This window comes from Macaca thibetana, chromosome 18, assembly GCF_024542745.1.
Source record: "Macaca thibetana thibetana isolate TM-01 chromosome 18, ASM2454274v1, whole genome shotgun sequence".
NCBI classification, from domain to species: Eukaryota; Metazoa; Chordata; class Mammalia; order Primates; family Cercopithecidae; genus Macaca; species Macaca thibetana.
Window position 1 is genome coordinate 61,068 of NC_065595.1, and position 14,172 is coordinate 75,239.

At 44.4% G+C, this 14,172-nt stretch overlaps 1 protein-coding gene across 1 annotated transcript in view; it reads left to right on the forward strand.

Moving 5' to 3' along the window:
• Positions 1-12,810, forward strand: part of LOC126941520 (partitioning defective 6 homolog gamma-like) — a 43,149-nt gene extending 30,339 nt beyond the window's left edge. The window contains exon 2 of the mRNA XM_050768232.1: positions 11,526-12,810. Within this exon, the coding sequence (XP_050624189.1) occupies positions 11,526-11,855 (330 nt within the window). The 3' untranslated portion in view covers positions 11,856-12,810. The remainder of the gene's footprint in view (positions 1-11,525) is intronic.
• The last annotated feature ends 1,362 nt before the right edge of the window (positions 12,811-14,172 follow it).

The following is a 14,172-nucleotide window of genomic DNA, read 5'->3' on the forward strand; positions in this document are numbered from 1 at the left end:
AGGTGTTTACATTCTAGCTATTGTGAATGATGCTGCTGTGGACACGGATATACAAATATCTCTTCCAGATTCTGCCTTCAGTTATTTTAGTTATATACCCAGAGGTAGAATACTGGATCATATGGTAATTCTGTTTGTAATATTTTTAAGGAACTGCCATGTTGTTTTTCACAGCAGCTGCACTGTTTTACGTTATCACCAGTAGTGCACAAGGATTCTAGTTTCTCCACATCCTTGTCAACACTTACTACTTTGCTTTTTCGATAGTAGCCATCCTAATGGGTATGCATCCCAGCATTGTGTTTTAAATGTGTTTGTCCAATTCTTGTTTGTCCCGATGGTAACCATTCCTCAGGCCTTTTTTTTTTTTTTTTTTTTTTTTTTTGAGACAGTCTCCCTCTGTCACCAGGCTGGAGTGCAGTGGTGTGATCTGGGCTCACTGCAAGCTCCGCCTCCCGGGTTCATGCCATTCTGCCTCAGCCTACCGAGCAGCTGGGACTACAGGCGCCGCCACCACGCCCAGCTACTTTTTTTGTATTTTTAGTAGAGACGGGGTTTCACCGTGTTAGCCAGGGTGGTCTCGATCTCCTGATCTCATGATCCGCCCGCCTCAGCCTCCCAAAGTGCTGGGATTGCAGGTGTGAGCCACCGTGCTCGGCCCAGGCACTTTCATGGTGATCTCTATCCCATAGTGCAGCAATCTTCAAGTATTACATATCCTCTAAAAGAATTTTAAGAACAAGTGTAAAGGAAATAATGAATTTTTAAATTGGCATCTAATTTTTCTCATAAAAAATATAAATAGCTGCAGAGGGTCTAAAATACAGATGGCTTTTCAAAAAAAAAAACAAAAAAAACTGCTACCGGGTCCCTTTCACAAAGGACCTTACTAATTGACTAAGACATTCAATCAACTGGTTTGAACTAAATGTGAATAGTTTCATTTGTCTGTTCATAGATAATATTTTAACAGAGGCCTACAATGTATTGACTCAAAGGAATGACTAATAACGTGTGTTTGGGGATGGGGGGTGGCGAGGTTTTGCCAGCCATATCACATAAGCAGCTGCTTTGAAAATATCCCCACTTTCCATGGTTTTAGGCAAATTACTCGTAAGGTCATTAAAGCAAATGCTTTGTATCTGGCATGAGATGTAAAATTGGCAGGGAGTATGCAATAATTATTTGTTTATAATTAGTCGTTCCCTTTGTATATAACCTATTTTGGTCCTACTAACAAAATAAATTTGGCCCATGAAAAAAATATTTTTTTAACTTTGATCATATTAGCTTTAAATGTTAAACAGCTGATGCTGATTGTGTTCAACAAATGCCCTGGGGACAAGGCTTTTCCCACTGAGCTTGACCCCAGGAGTGGGGCTTTTCCTGGAGCTGCAAGACAGGTATGACGATGACAGTCCCAAGTGTGGGCTTTGGGGAACTTCCAGACTGGTTCTGCTGCCTCCCAGGCTGTGAGGCTGCTGGATTTCACAGTTGAGGAGAGGTGGATAGGAAGTGAAAGCACCACAAAGCTTGCTGCTCTTACTGAGATTCAGCTGCTTTTCTAGAATAAACACTCCTTGCATTGTTGCAAGCCATTGATTAATTTCTATGGTTCGCTAAAAATTGGTTTTGACAGTTTTTCCCGGTATTCTCGCTTTAATGGATAAGCAGAGTTTTGCAGGTCCTACTCTTTCATTCTGGAAGTGCTTGGAGATGAACTTAAAACAACACTTTCCTGTCATGCTTCCCAGGCTCTTAGCTGTCTTGGGTTTCCATCATCTTTTTATCTCCTTGTTTATTGACCAAGAGCTGTATGGAACATTACTTTTATTGCAACTGGCTCACAGGTATTATTCATTCAAAAAATGCTTCTCAGAGCTCTATCCCTTCTTCTGGAAGAAAAAGGGTCAAAATTATGATAAGAAGTTATAGTTGGGGGAATAGGTAGATATGATTAATAGAGAGAGATTGATATGATATAGGTGGTTAGATGGACATTTCTTACTTTCTGTTTATAGTTTAATCATGTTATCATTGAATACGTTTTAAAGAAAATAAAAATTATTTGCATTTAGAAGCTTTTGATACACTTGGTATATCAAAAAAATATAAATAGCTGCAGGGTCTTACTCTGTCATCTAGGCTGGAGTGCAATGGTGCAGTCTCAGTTCACTGCAGCCTCCGTATCCCAGGTTCAAACGATCCTCCTGCCTCTGCCTCCCAAGTAATTGGGACTACAGGCATGTGCCACCATGCCTGGCTAATTTTTGTATTTTTTTGTAGAGACATGGTTTCCCCATGTTGCCCAGGCTGGTATCGAACTCCTAGACTCAAGCAATCCACCCACCTTGGCTTCCCAAAGTCCTGGGATTACAGATTTGAGCCACCACACCTAGCCAGAAGTTGATACACTTTTGCTTATTGATCTTGGTATTTTGTATTTGAGATCATTTTTAATAATTTTAAAAGATGAAATCGGCCGGGCGCGGTGGCTCAAGCCTGTAATCCCAGCACTTTGGGAGGCCGAGACGGGCGGATCACGATGTCAGGAGTTCGAGACCATCCTGGCTAACACGGTGAAACCCCGTCTCTACTAAAAAATACAAAAAACTAGCCGGGCGAGGTGGTGGGCGCCTGTAGTCCCAGCTACTCGGGAGGCTGAGGCAGGAGAATGGCGTAAAAACCCGGGAGGCGGAGCTTGCAATGAGCTGAGATCCGGCCACTGCACTCCAGCCTGGGCGACACAGCAAGACTCCGTCTCAAAAATAAATAAATAAATAAAAGATGAAATCTCCCCCCCACCCGCATTTTTTACTATCCTATTGTAGGAATAATAGTTGAGATCAACTACAAAATAGAATAATCATTATCTAAATAATGCATGAGGGTTCATTTTGCTAGAAGCATTGAAGAATAAGAATTTGCACACCTGTGAATTTCCCAACAACAAATAATCTTATTCTTTAAAAAAAAAAAAAAAAACATGGGATTCATAGGCTTACATATATTTCTTGCCATCTACCTGGAATTAACCATTTTGCCTCAGAACCCTGGGTCCTTTTAAGGGGAAATGATACAGCTCATGGTGTCAGGTACTGGTGAGGGAAAGGTGGTGTTTGTTTGTTTGTTTTCTTTTTTCGAGATGGCGTCTCACTGTCGCCCAAGCTGGAGTGCAGTGGTGCAATCTTGGCTCACTGCAACCTCTGCCTCCTATGTTCAAGCAATTCTCCTGGAGCACCCTCCCAAGTAGCTGGGATTACAAGCGTGTGCCACCACACCTGCCTAAGTTTTTCTGTATTTTTAGTAGAGACAGAGTTTCACTATGTTGGCCAGACTGGTCTCAGACTCCTGACCTTAAGCGATCCACTGGCCTTGGCCTCCCAAAGTGCTGGGATTACAGGCATGAGCCACCGCATCTGGCCAACGTGGACTTTTTGATGTGGTTATCTATTAACTTGCTACTAACCTAGGCCAGGCACAGCAATGCAATCTTTTCTTAGGAAATTTGAATTTTTTTTTTTTTTTGACAGAAACAAGGTCTTGCTATGTTGCCCAGGCTGACCTAGAACTCCTGGGCTCCTGCCTCAGCCTCCAAGTAGCTGGGACTACAGGTGTATACCACCATGCCTGGCTTGAGTATTGATCTTTCATTGAAATTGGTCGCTGGTTTGGAGTGAGGAGGTGAACTCCCAGAATAGGATGGCTCCCTTTGAGGCATTTTATGTGCAGGATAGTAGGTGAATGAACAAAGTCCAGCAGATGTTGAAGCAGTCGCCCTGTTGTAAGCCCTGCTATATGAACAAACACCCACATGAAACACAATGAAAATATTAGGGAGTGCCAAGTTTCTTGCTAACCTTTAATGGTGGTTTAGGCATTTTCATAGTGATCCCTGAACTCTAATGTAATGGTCTTCAAATGTCACATGACGCCTAAAAGAATTTTGGAAAACTACCAGTATAAAGGGGGATGATATATTTTTAAGTTGGCACTTGAATTTTTTTGAGTAAATGTAAATAGTTGCAAAGGATATAATTTACAGCATGCCGTAAATATTCCATTTAAAAATAAAGCTTTTGGTGCATGATCTTCTAAATACAACCAATGAAATCTAAATGCTGTAGTGATTTGATCCTACTATCATGCATTTTATGGAATGATTTGGTTCTACTATCATGCATTTTAGAACAGGATAAACAGGCTCTTATTTTTGCCACTTTTCTGACTCTGAAGAGCTCTTTTCTAATCATAAATTTTACATTGTTATCTTTGTTCTTCCCATTACTCCCTCAAGAGATTTTGTCCTAGTATTTTATTCTAATAACTTATGCTTCATTACCCTGTAACTCTTCTCTGCAACAAAAATATGTATATAAATTGAAGTTCAAACATTCTTCTCTTGTGGCCCTGAGGCTCTATTTGTTAAAAATATTTTTAGGTTGTTTACTAGTATAGAGTTCTAGTTTGCAAGATGAAAAGCAATCTAGAGAGTGGGTGCATAACAGTGTCAATGTACACTCCTGACCTGTACACTTAAAAATGGTTAAGATGGTAAATCCACAATTATAAATGAAATAAATTTTTATAGTAAAAAATTTCTAGATTGAGTTATTACAAGTATTATCAAATGGTGATTGGAACATAGTTGTGCAGTTTGATAAATAATCACTAGCCATCCAAAGTAAACATTTGAAAAATCTTTCATTTACTATTAAGTATTTATTGCTAAATGAGGTAGGCTGGCACCAATTGTTTTGCTGTTTTTGTTGTTGGGTGTCAACATTGTGAAGCTTCATTCGCACACTCAGGTGGATGGGAGTGAAGGCCCCTAAGCACAGTTCAGGTCTTTGAACTGTCAACAGGTTGTGTGACAAAAATAATAGAGTGGTCTGTCAAAATTATTTTGATAATTAGCTGACAGTTCAATTAGGACAATTTTATATTTTGTTGAAAGCAAGTAACTGGAAACTACCTGACTGGCAAGGTTTATTGCCTGGTCATTAGAGCCGTTCACTATTTCAGTTTCTGGTAAGTATACTAAAAGGACTTTACCAAGAAGTATATGACAATGAATTACACCTGCTAATTCCTTCATTTAGAGGATGCTTGTTTGATATGATGGGGAAGTAAAAATATTTAGTACTCAATACTGATACGATTTTTAAATAAAATGCTTTTATCGTGTCACATTTCACATCTCTTTTTGTCAAAACTTTGGAGCTCATTCAACATATGAAGCATGTTTACCATATAACTGGGCTGGCAAAGTCAGCCTCATCATTAAACACAAATCAGCCTTTTCTCTCAGGAAACAGTCTGAATTTTTTTTTCATTTTAAATTAGCATGCTAAGACATATTTTGAGAAAATTATTGAAAGTACGGAGAAATTGAGATGTGTTTTAGGGTTAGTTGCTAAATAAAGTTAAGATTGAAACATTGTAGAACTAGCATTTGGCCTATGCTGTTCTAGGGAGGCCTGGCGTTCCTGAGGTGAAAGTGAGCTGTGTCCCTTTGCGGGGATACTGAAGTGAGAATTACATGTAAAAGTCAAAAACACTCTTACTAGTTGTATTAGACATGATTAAATTATCCTATGTGTTTAGTTTATAGTGATAAAAACAAATTGCTTTGGAAGTTGGTATATGTATTAGTCCATTGTCACATTGCTATAAAGAAATACTGGAGACTGGGTAGTTTATAAAGACAACAGGTTTAATTGGCTCGTGGTTCCACAGGCTGTACGGGAAGCATGGCAGCGTCTGCTTCTGAGGAGGCCTCAGGAAACGTTAAATCATAACAGAAGGGGAAGGAGTCTTACGTGGCAGGACAGGACCAAAAGAGAGTGGGGAGGTGCCCTACACTTTTAAATGAACAGATCTCACGAGACCTCACTCATTATCATCACAAGAATAGCACTGAGGGGATGGTGCTAAACCATTCATGAGAACTCTGCGCCCATGATCCAACAGTCACCTCCTACCGGGCCCCTCCTCCAACACTGGGGATTTCAACTTGACATGAGATTTGGATGGGGACACAGATCCAAAGCATATCATTCTGCCCCTGGCCACTCCCAAATCCCATGTGCTTCTCACATTTCAACATACATTCATGCCTTCCCCACAGTCCCCCAGAGTCTTAACTCATTCCAGCATTATCTCAAAAGTTCAGAGTTTCATCTGAGACAAGGCTAGTCCCTTCCACCTATAAGCCTGTAAAATAAAAAACAAGTTAGTTACTTCCAAGATATGATGGGGGCACGGGCCTTGGGTAAATGCTTCTGTCCCAAAATGGAGAAATTAGCCAAAAGGCAGGGGCTACAGGCCCCATGCAAGTCCAAAACCCAGTAGGGCAGTCATTAAATCTTAAAGCTCCAAAATAATTTCCTTTGATTCCATGCCCCACATCCAGGGCACACTGGTTTGTGGGATGGGCTCCCAAGGCCTTGGGCAGCTCTGCCCCTGTAGCTCTGCAGGGTTCAGCCCCCTTGGCTGCACTCAAGGTCTGGTGTTGAGGGCCTGTGGCTTTTTCAGGCACATGGTGCAAACTGTCAGTGGATCTACCATTCTGGGGTCGGGAGGATGTGGTCCTCTTCTCACAGTTCCACTGCACAGTGCCCCAGTGGGGACTCTGTAGCAGGGCTCCAACCCCACATTTCCTCTTTGCGCTGCCCTAGTAGAGGTTCTCCATGAGGGCCCTGCCCCTGCAGCAGACTTCTGCCTGGGCATGCAGGTGTTTCCATACATTCTCTGAAATATAGGCGGAGGCTTCTAAGCCTCAAATCTTGCATTTTGTACACCCACAGGCTTAACACCATGTGGAAGCTGCCAAGGGTTATGGCTTGTGCCCCCTGAAGCAGTGTCCCTCTGTACCTGGGCCCCTTTGAGCCACAGGCCAGGATGCAGGGAGCAATGTCCCAAGGCTGTGCAGGGTAGTGGGGCCCTGGGTCAGCCCAAGAAAGCCATTCAGCCCTCCTAGGCCTCTGGGCCTGTTTTGGGAGGGGCTGCCATCGTGGTCTCTGAAATGCCTTTGAGGTTATCTCCCCATAGTTTTAGCTATCAGCATTTGCCTTCCTTTTAGTTACGGAAATTTCTGCAGCCTGCTTGAATTCCTGCCCTGAAAATGGACTTTTCTTTTCTACCACGTGGCCAGGCTGCAAGTTTTCTGAACTTTTATGCTCTGCTTCCCTTTTAAACACAAATTCCAGCTTTAGGTTATTCCTTGGCTCACACATATGAGCATAGGTTGTTAGAAACAGCCAGGCCACATCTTGAATGCTTTCCCATTTAGAATTTCTTACACCAGATACACACTCTCAACTTCAGAGTTCCACAGATCCCTTAGAGCAGGGGCACAAAATGCAGCCAGGATCTTTGCTGCAGCATAGCAAAAATGACTGTATTAGTATTAGTCCGTGTTCTCTTAAAGGGACAGAACAAATAGGAGATATATATATAAAAATACATTTTTATGTAAAATATTATATTTTATATAATCATATAAAACTATATTAAATATATAAATTATATTAAATATATAAAAATTGTATAGAATTTGTATTTTATATAAGATATGTATTTTTTATTTGTATAAATATATATATAAACTCATATATAGGAGAGTATATATATATATAGAGAGAGAGAGAGAGGAGAGTTTATGATAAAGTATTAACTTTCTTGATCACAAGGTCCAACAATGGGCCGTCTGCAAGCTGAGGAGCAAAGAGCCAGTCCAAGTCCCACAACTAAGGAACTTGGAGTGTGATGTTGTAGGGCAGGAAGCATCCAGCGCGGGAGAAAGATGTAGGCTGGGAGGCGAGGCCCATCTCTCCTTTTCAGGTTTTCCTTCCTGTTTTTTTTTTTTTTTTTTTTTTTTTGAGACAGAGTCTCACTCTGTTGCCCAGGCTGGAGTGCAGTGGCACCATCTCAGCTCACTGCAGCCTGCACCTCCTGGGTTCACTCCATTCTCCTGCCTCAGCCTCCCAAGCAGCTGGGACTATAGGTGCCCACCACCACACCTGGTTAATTTTTTTGGATTTTTAGTAGAGACGGGGTTTCACAGTGTTAGCCAGGATGGTCTCGATCTCCTGACCTCATGATCTGCCCGCTTCGACCTCCCAAAGTGCTGGGATTACAGGTGTGAGCCACCACGCCTGGCCCTTTTTTCCTGCTTTATATTCGCTGGAAGCTGATTGGATTGTGTCCACCAGATTAAGGATGGATCTGCCTTCCCCAGCTAAGTGGCTCAAATGTTAATCTCTTTTGGCAGTACCCACAAAGGCACACCCAGGATTAATACTTTCTATCCCTCAATCCAATCAAGTTGACACTCAGTATTAACCATCACAGTGACCTTTACTCTGGTTCCCGGTAAGTTCCTCATTTCCATCTGAGACCTCCTCAGCCTGGACTTCATTGTCCATATCACTATCAGCATTTTGGTCACAACCATTCCACAATCTCTAGGGAGTTCCAGATTTTCCCTCATCTTCCCGTCTTCTTCTGAGCCCTCCACACCCAATTCCAAAGTTGCTTCCACGTATTCAGGTATCTTTATAGCAATGCCCGACTCCTTGCTACCAATTTTCTGTATTAGTCCTTCTTGCATTGCTATAAAAACATGCTTGAGACTGGATAATTTATACAGAAAAGAGACTTAATTGACTCATGGTTCCACAGGCTGCACAGGAAGCATAGTGGGAAGCTGCTCCTGGGAAGGCCTCAGGGAGCTTTTACTCACGGCGGAAGGCGAGATGGCAGGAGCAGGACTAAAAGAGGGGGAAGGTGCTGCACACTTTTAAAACAACCAGATCTTGTGATCACTCACTCACTCACTCACCATCAAGAGAACGGCACTGGGAGATGGTGCTTAACCGTTCGTAAGAGCTCCATCCTCATGATCCAGTCACCTCCCACCAGGCCCCTCCTCCAACACTGGGGATTACAATTCAACATGAGATCTGGGTGGGGAACAGATGCAAACCATGTGAGTATATATGAGCTCTATGAGATGGCAAAGACAAGGATTGATGTTTGTGAAATAAATGCTTTGTGATTTTATTGGAAACTGGATCTCACAGATGCTGCATAAAACTTATGTTGTAGGCTTTACCTGTGTGTGTTAAAGTTTTGGAGCCCCTGTGTGTGAAAGAATCTGCATTGCCTACGTGCTGTGCCAGCGGCATCCTTGGGTGAACACTGAGCAGAAATGTAACGTGTCCCTTTGAATAATGGGGAGGGATTTCAAGGGTTTGCTCTGCTCTGCACTTCTGACACTAGCAGGAGATAGAGGAGAGCCCTTTCCTCTGCCCCTTCTAGAGTGCAGCTGTGTTCAGAGCATGTACCTGTCCCGACACCGAGTTCTGGGGTCACACTTCTTCCCTTACTGAGTACATAGATAGTAGGTTAGAGGGGTTTTGAGTAGTCATTGGAAGTGGCTTCTCCTGAACCATTATTATTGTTACTATTTTTGAGACCAAGTCTCACTCTTTTGCCCAGGCTGAAGTGCGGTGGCGTGATCTTGGCTCACTGCAACCTCCGTCTCCCAGGTTCAAGTGATTCTCCTGCCTCGGACTCCTGAGATGCTGGGATTACAGGTGTATGCCGCCACACCTGGCTCATTTTTTTGTATTTTTAGTAGAGATGGGTGTTCACCATGTTGGCCAGGCTGGTCATGGACTCCTGACCTCAAGTAATCCGCCCTACTTGGCCTCCCAAACTGCTGGGATTACAAGCATGAGCCACCGTGCCTGCCCCGAGCCAGTATTTTGAACTATCCCATTGTGGTGAGCCCTGGGGATTTTTGTTTTTTTAATTGCCGAGGGCAGTGCACGATGGGTGAGAGGTTTGTTTTGCCTTTGGTAACCTGGGGAAAGTGCTTTTTGAAAGGGAGGTAGAAAAGGAGATTTGTTCTCGAGCAATTCAGTTTCACAAAGAATCTGTGGAGGTTAAGGTCTAGTGGCTGATTCTCATACAACCAGTGGTTCTCTGTGTATGGTCCCCAGATCAATAGCATCAGCTCTTCCAGGAACTTGTTAAAAATGCAGATTCTTGGGCTGTACCTGAGCACAGTCAAATCCAGAATTCTGGGGGGCCTCCAGGTGATCCTGGTGCAAGCACATACGAGTTTAGATGATTTTCCCTGACTCATTCATACAGTGTCTAGATGATATAATGACTAGTTTTCCATAAACATTAGACACTTTATTTTTGTATATTTTGGAACCAATGTAATTAGTTTTCAGCTGTATTGAAGAACACAGAATATGTACCACCTGATGAATAAAGGTTCCTAATTGCAAGTGAGGAATGACAGGAGCCAGAACCCTTGGGCATGACCCTAACCTCATGTCCCCCTGGGGGTCCTCTCTTGGAGGGTGTCCTGGAGCTCTGTGGGCAGCTCATGGGCTTCTGGGCCAGGGTTAGGGTCTGCTGGAAAAGAGGTTAGTCCCTAGACATTCCCAAACCTGGACCACCTAATAACAGCTCGGAGGGGGGTGTACATGCCGCCTTTGGGAAAGGGACCAGACCATCATCCTGTCTCCCTTGGACTTGTCTGATTTTAACCAGGTTCCTTTATTCTTGCAATTTTACATCTACTTCTGATCCTTTTGAAATGTAACCATTTTGTCTTACTAAAATAGAAATCTCATGAAGACACTTCCTAGCTTAAAATTAAGACCCGTACGGTCTTAATGGTCTTTTGCCTTTGGAAAAAGTTCCGAGGTTTCATTCGGCCTTGCATCCTCTCCTGCCTCTGAGTTTCCTAAGGCCTGCCCGGAGCTGTGCAGATGCCGCCTCAGCAACCTCAGATGAGGCAAGGGACCTTGCTGAGGAAGGATTCTCCTTTCATGCCACCCAAAAAATTTACATTAATTTTGACGTTGCTTTTTCCTACAACATGAGCTACACAGCCTGTCCTATCCTGTCCTCAGGATAGTCATCTGTGTTCATGACTGAGCTGCCCCTCGGTCAGTGTGGACAAGAGGGCCGTCCTGGGTCAGTGTGGATGAGAGAGCTGCTGCCTGAGTCATTACTGCTTTTAATTTTTTAGGGTCCCTCTTCCTGTGTTATAATTTCTTATTTAGTCACTGCGAGCTCTGTGAGAACTGAGCTGTTTGTCACTATCTCCCCAGGACCTTGTGGAGAATTAATAAATGCTTGTCCTTTTTTGTTTTGATACAACATTTTAAATTCATCGGCTTCTGCAGAAAACAGTATGAGATATCTCAGAACTGAAAATGGAGTTACCTTGGATCCCGCAGTCTTACTATGCATTTCTACCCAAAGGAAAGTAAATCGTATTAAAAGAATACCTGCATTTGTATCTTCATTCCAGCACGATTCATAATAGCAAAGATGAAATCACTTAAGTGTCTATCAGTGGATGATTGATTAAAGAAAATGTGGAATATAAATGCTTGTTTGTTAAGTACACTAACCACACCCTGTTTCTGGATATTTCTCTGGTGTTTATTAATGCCCCCCCCCCGCCCCAACCCCTGTCTCTTGCATTGCAGTTTGGGGCGGAATTCCGAAGGTTCTCTCTGGACCGTCATAAGCCTGGGAAGTTTGAAGATTTCTACAAGCTGGTTGTACACACCCACCATATCTCCAACAGTGATGTAACTATTGGCTACGCGGATGTGCACGGAGACCTGCTGCCCATCAACAATGACGACAACTTCTGCAAGGCGGTTTCCAGCGCAAACCCCCTGCTCAGGGTCTTCATCCAGAAACGAGGTACTGAAGTGGTTGAGTGGCTGCCTGGTCTTGTTGAACAATCATTTTTAAAATATAGTTTTCAATTTTTTCTGTCATTACATTTGGTTCTGTTTTCTAACCTGTAGTAGGAGATTAAAGAAATTAAAATGTGTTTGATCAACATTAATTTAATATACTTAAAATACTCACATTGTGTTTTCTACCTTAAATGGTATTGACTTCTGATTTTTAAATACTGAAGAAAGAATAATATTGATACTTCCAGTCGTTTAACTAGAAGTGAAATAACTCAATGATAAGGAGGCTTGAGTCAGTGGCCTCAGAATGAAACTTGGGGTTACTGGCGCGTGCTTTCCATCATCTCGTTGGGAGTAGGGAATATGTTAGCTTTAGATGATAACTGGTTAACTTTTAGCTCTGAGGCCCAGTTTCGCCATAACTAATAATATCATTTTATGTTAAAATAAATTACTAACATAGGTTAATGGCTGAAAGGGAAGGGGGGTGCCCTGCTGCTGACGTACTGTGGGACCTCATACTGCGCACATCTCTGAACTGCATTTAGATTTTTTTTCCATCTCCAAACTTCGGAGACCCTTGTTGTTTCAAGATAATATGCTGAAAGAAAGAAGGACCTGCAGGTGAGGCTTGATATTGGGAAAATGGCATTTTTATAACTGACTGCCTCTCCTTCTTTGGGCGGCCCCGCAGTGCACGTGGTGAACACTGACCACCTCAAGGAGCCAAGCAGCCAGTGGTGACACTTGCAAAGTGAAGTTGCCGTGTGCCCTGTCTGCCCTCGTGGATCTGCTGCCAGAGTCTCTGGGACAGCTAGGAGAGGTTTCCCAGAGGAAAGCCTGAGCTGAGACTACAGGAAGCAGCAGCAGGGTGCTGGGCGGGAGGCAGGCTGGGCGAGTTCTCAGACGAGGCCCTCCGCCTCCTTCACCCCAGTGTCCTGCTTTGCAAAACGAGGGTACTCACATAGTAGCCCCCATCCAGTTTCTGTAAGGGTGGTGCTGAGCAGCGTGCCGCCAGCTCCTCACCCCTGCTCTGTAAATACTAGCGATGGCTGTTATTCCCATCTGTGGTGATGAAGGGAACGGCAGGAGACTCATTGACCTCACTTCAGACAGATTCTCTGGCACAAGATCAGAACACTCTGCATCTGCAGTTCTCACTGGGCCTGGGTATCCTGCTGATGGTGCTGAGAAGTCAACACAGCTGTCACTTCCTCACAGTGGCCTGGGGGACGGGCTGAGCTTCAGCTTCCGCATCAGTCCCTCAGGGTTGCTGGGGGACAAGGACCCTCACTGTCTCTGCAGGGTTCTGCACAGCCTCCAGCACGCCACACCTCGGTCCTCTGTATGCGGCCCTCTGCAGTAGCCACCTGCTGCTTTGCTGGTCCTGGAATGGAGGCCTGTGCGCCCTGCCCCCTGACCTGGAACTCTCCACTCCTTCACATTGCCTGGGTATCTGTATCTGTTCACAGGCTGCCTTCTCAGGAAGGCCTGGTCTCAGCTGCTTGATCTGATGAGCCCGTGTTCCCCTCTGCACGTCGTCCTCTGTCCTCTTACTCAGCTTCCTCTGTGCTCTGTCCCTTGCTCACAGAGCTAGTTTGCCGTCCGTCTCCACCCGACCGGGAGCGTTGCGGGGCGTGTGTTCCTGGCTGTACCCCTGCCATCCGAGGTCACAGCATTTGCTCACATGGTGTGGGTTGAGCAATGGTGTGAAGAAGGTGTGGTGTAAACTGCAGATGTGCGCACGGGCTTTGTTGCCCGTTGTGCAAGAAACAAGTCTTTTGGCCCTGTTGACTGTGGAGCTGGGGTGAAGGCCGGCAGAAGGCACCGTGCCCTTTGGCAGTTGGCCCCAGGAGTCTTGGCACCCTCTACTCGGGATGCACCAAAGCTGAGGTGGGACCAGAAAGTGGGCTTGTGTGTTGCCAGTGGGGATGTACTAACCTCCAGCAGCGGCTTGGACAGCTCCGCCTCTTTCCAGCTTGCTGGCTGGGCCTGTGTTCAGTCTTCGTCATTTCTTTTTCCTTCTTCCTCTGCCCTCTGAGTAGTAGCCCAGTTTAACTAGCTGGCTTAGGATTTCTATGTCTCGTGGTTGTAGCGTGAGCATGTCGCCAGCAGCCCCTGCCTTTCTCTGTCATGTTACAGCGTGGAGCTAGGGAGACCCGAACTCAGACCCCACCTTCTCCCTGGCTTTGTGACACAGACATGCGCCTTGTCCTGCAGAGCTCTAATGTCCTCACCTGTAGCACAGGTGGCAGTGCCTGCCTCTGGGGTTGTTGTCAGGGCTTAATAGCGAAATCTGCTGATGACAAGCCCTTGGCTGGTCCTGCGTATACATCACTGGCCCCTTGGTCCTGTCCTTGGGAAAATGAGAGCTGCCTCTCACTGTCCTCAGTGGATTTGACTGTAAAGATGACGACATTCCAGG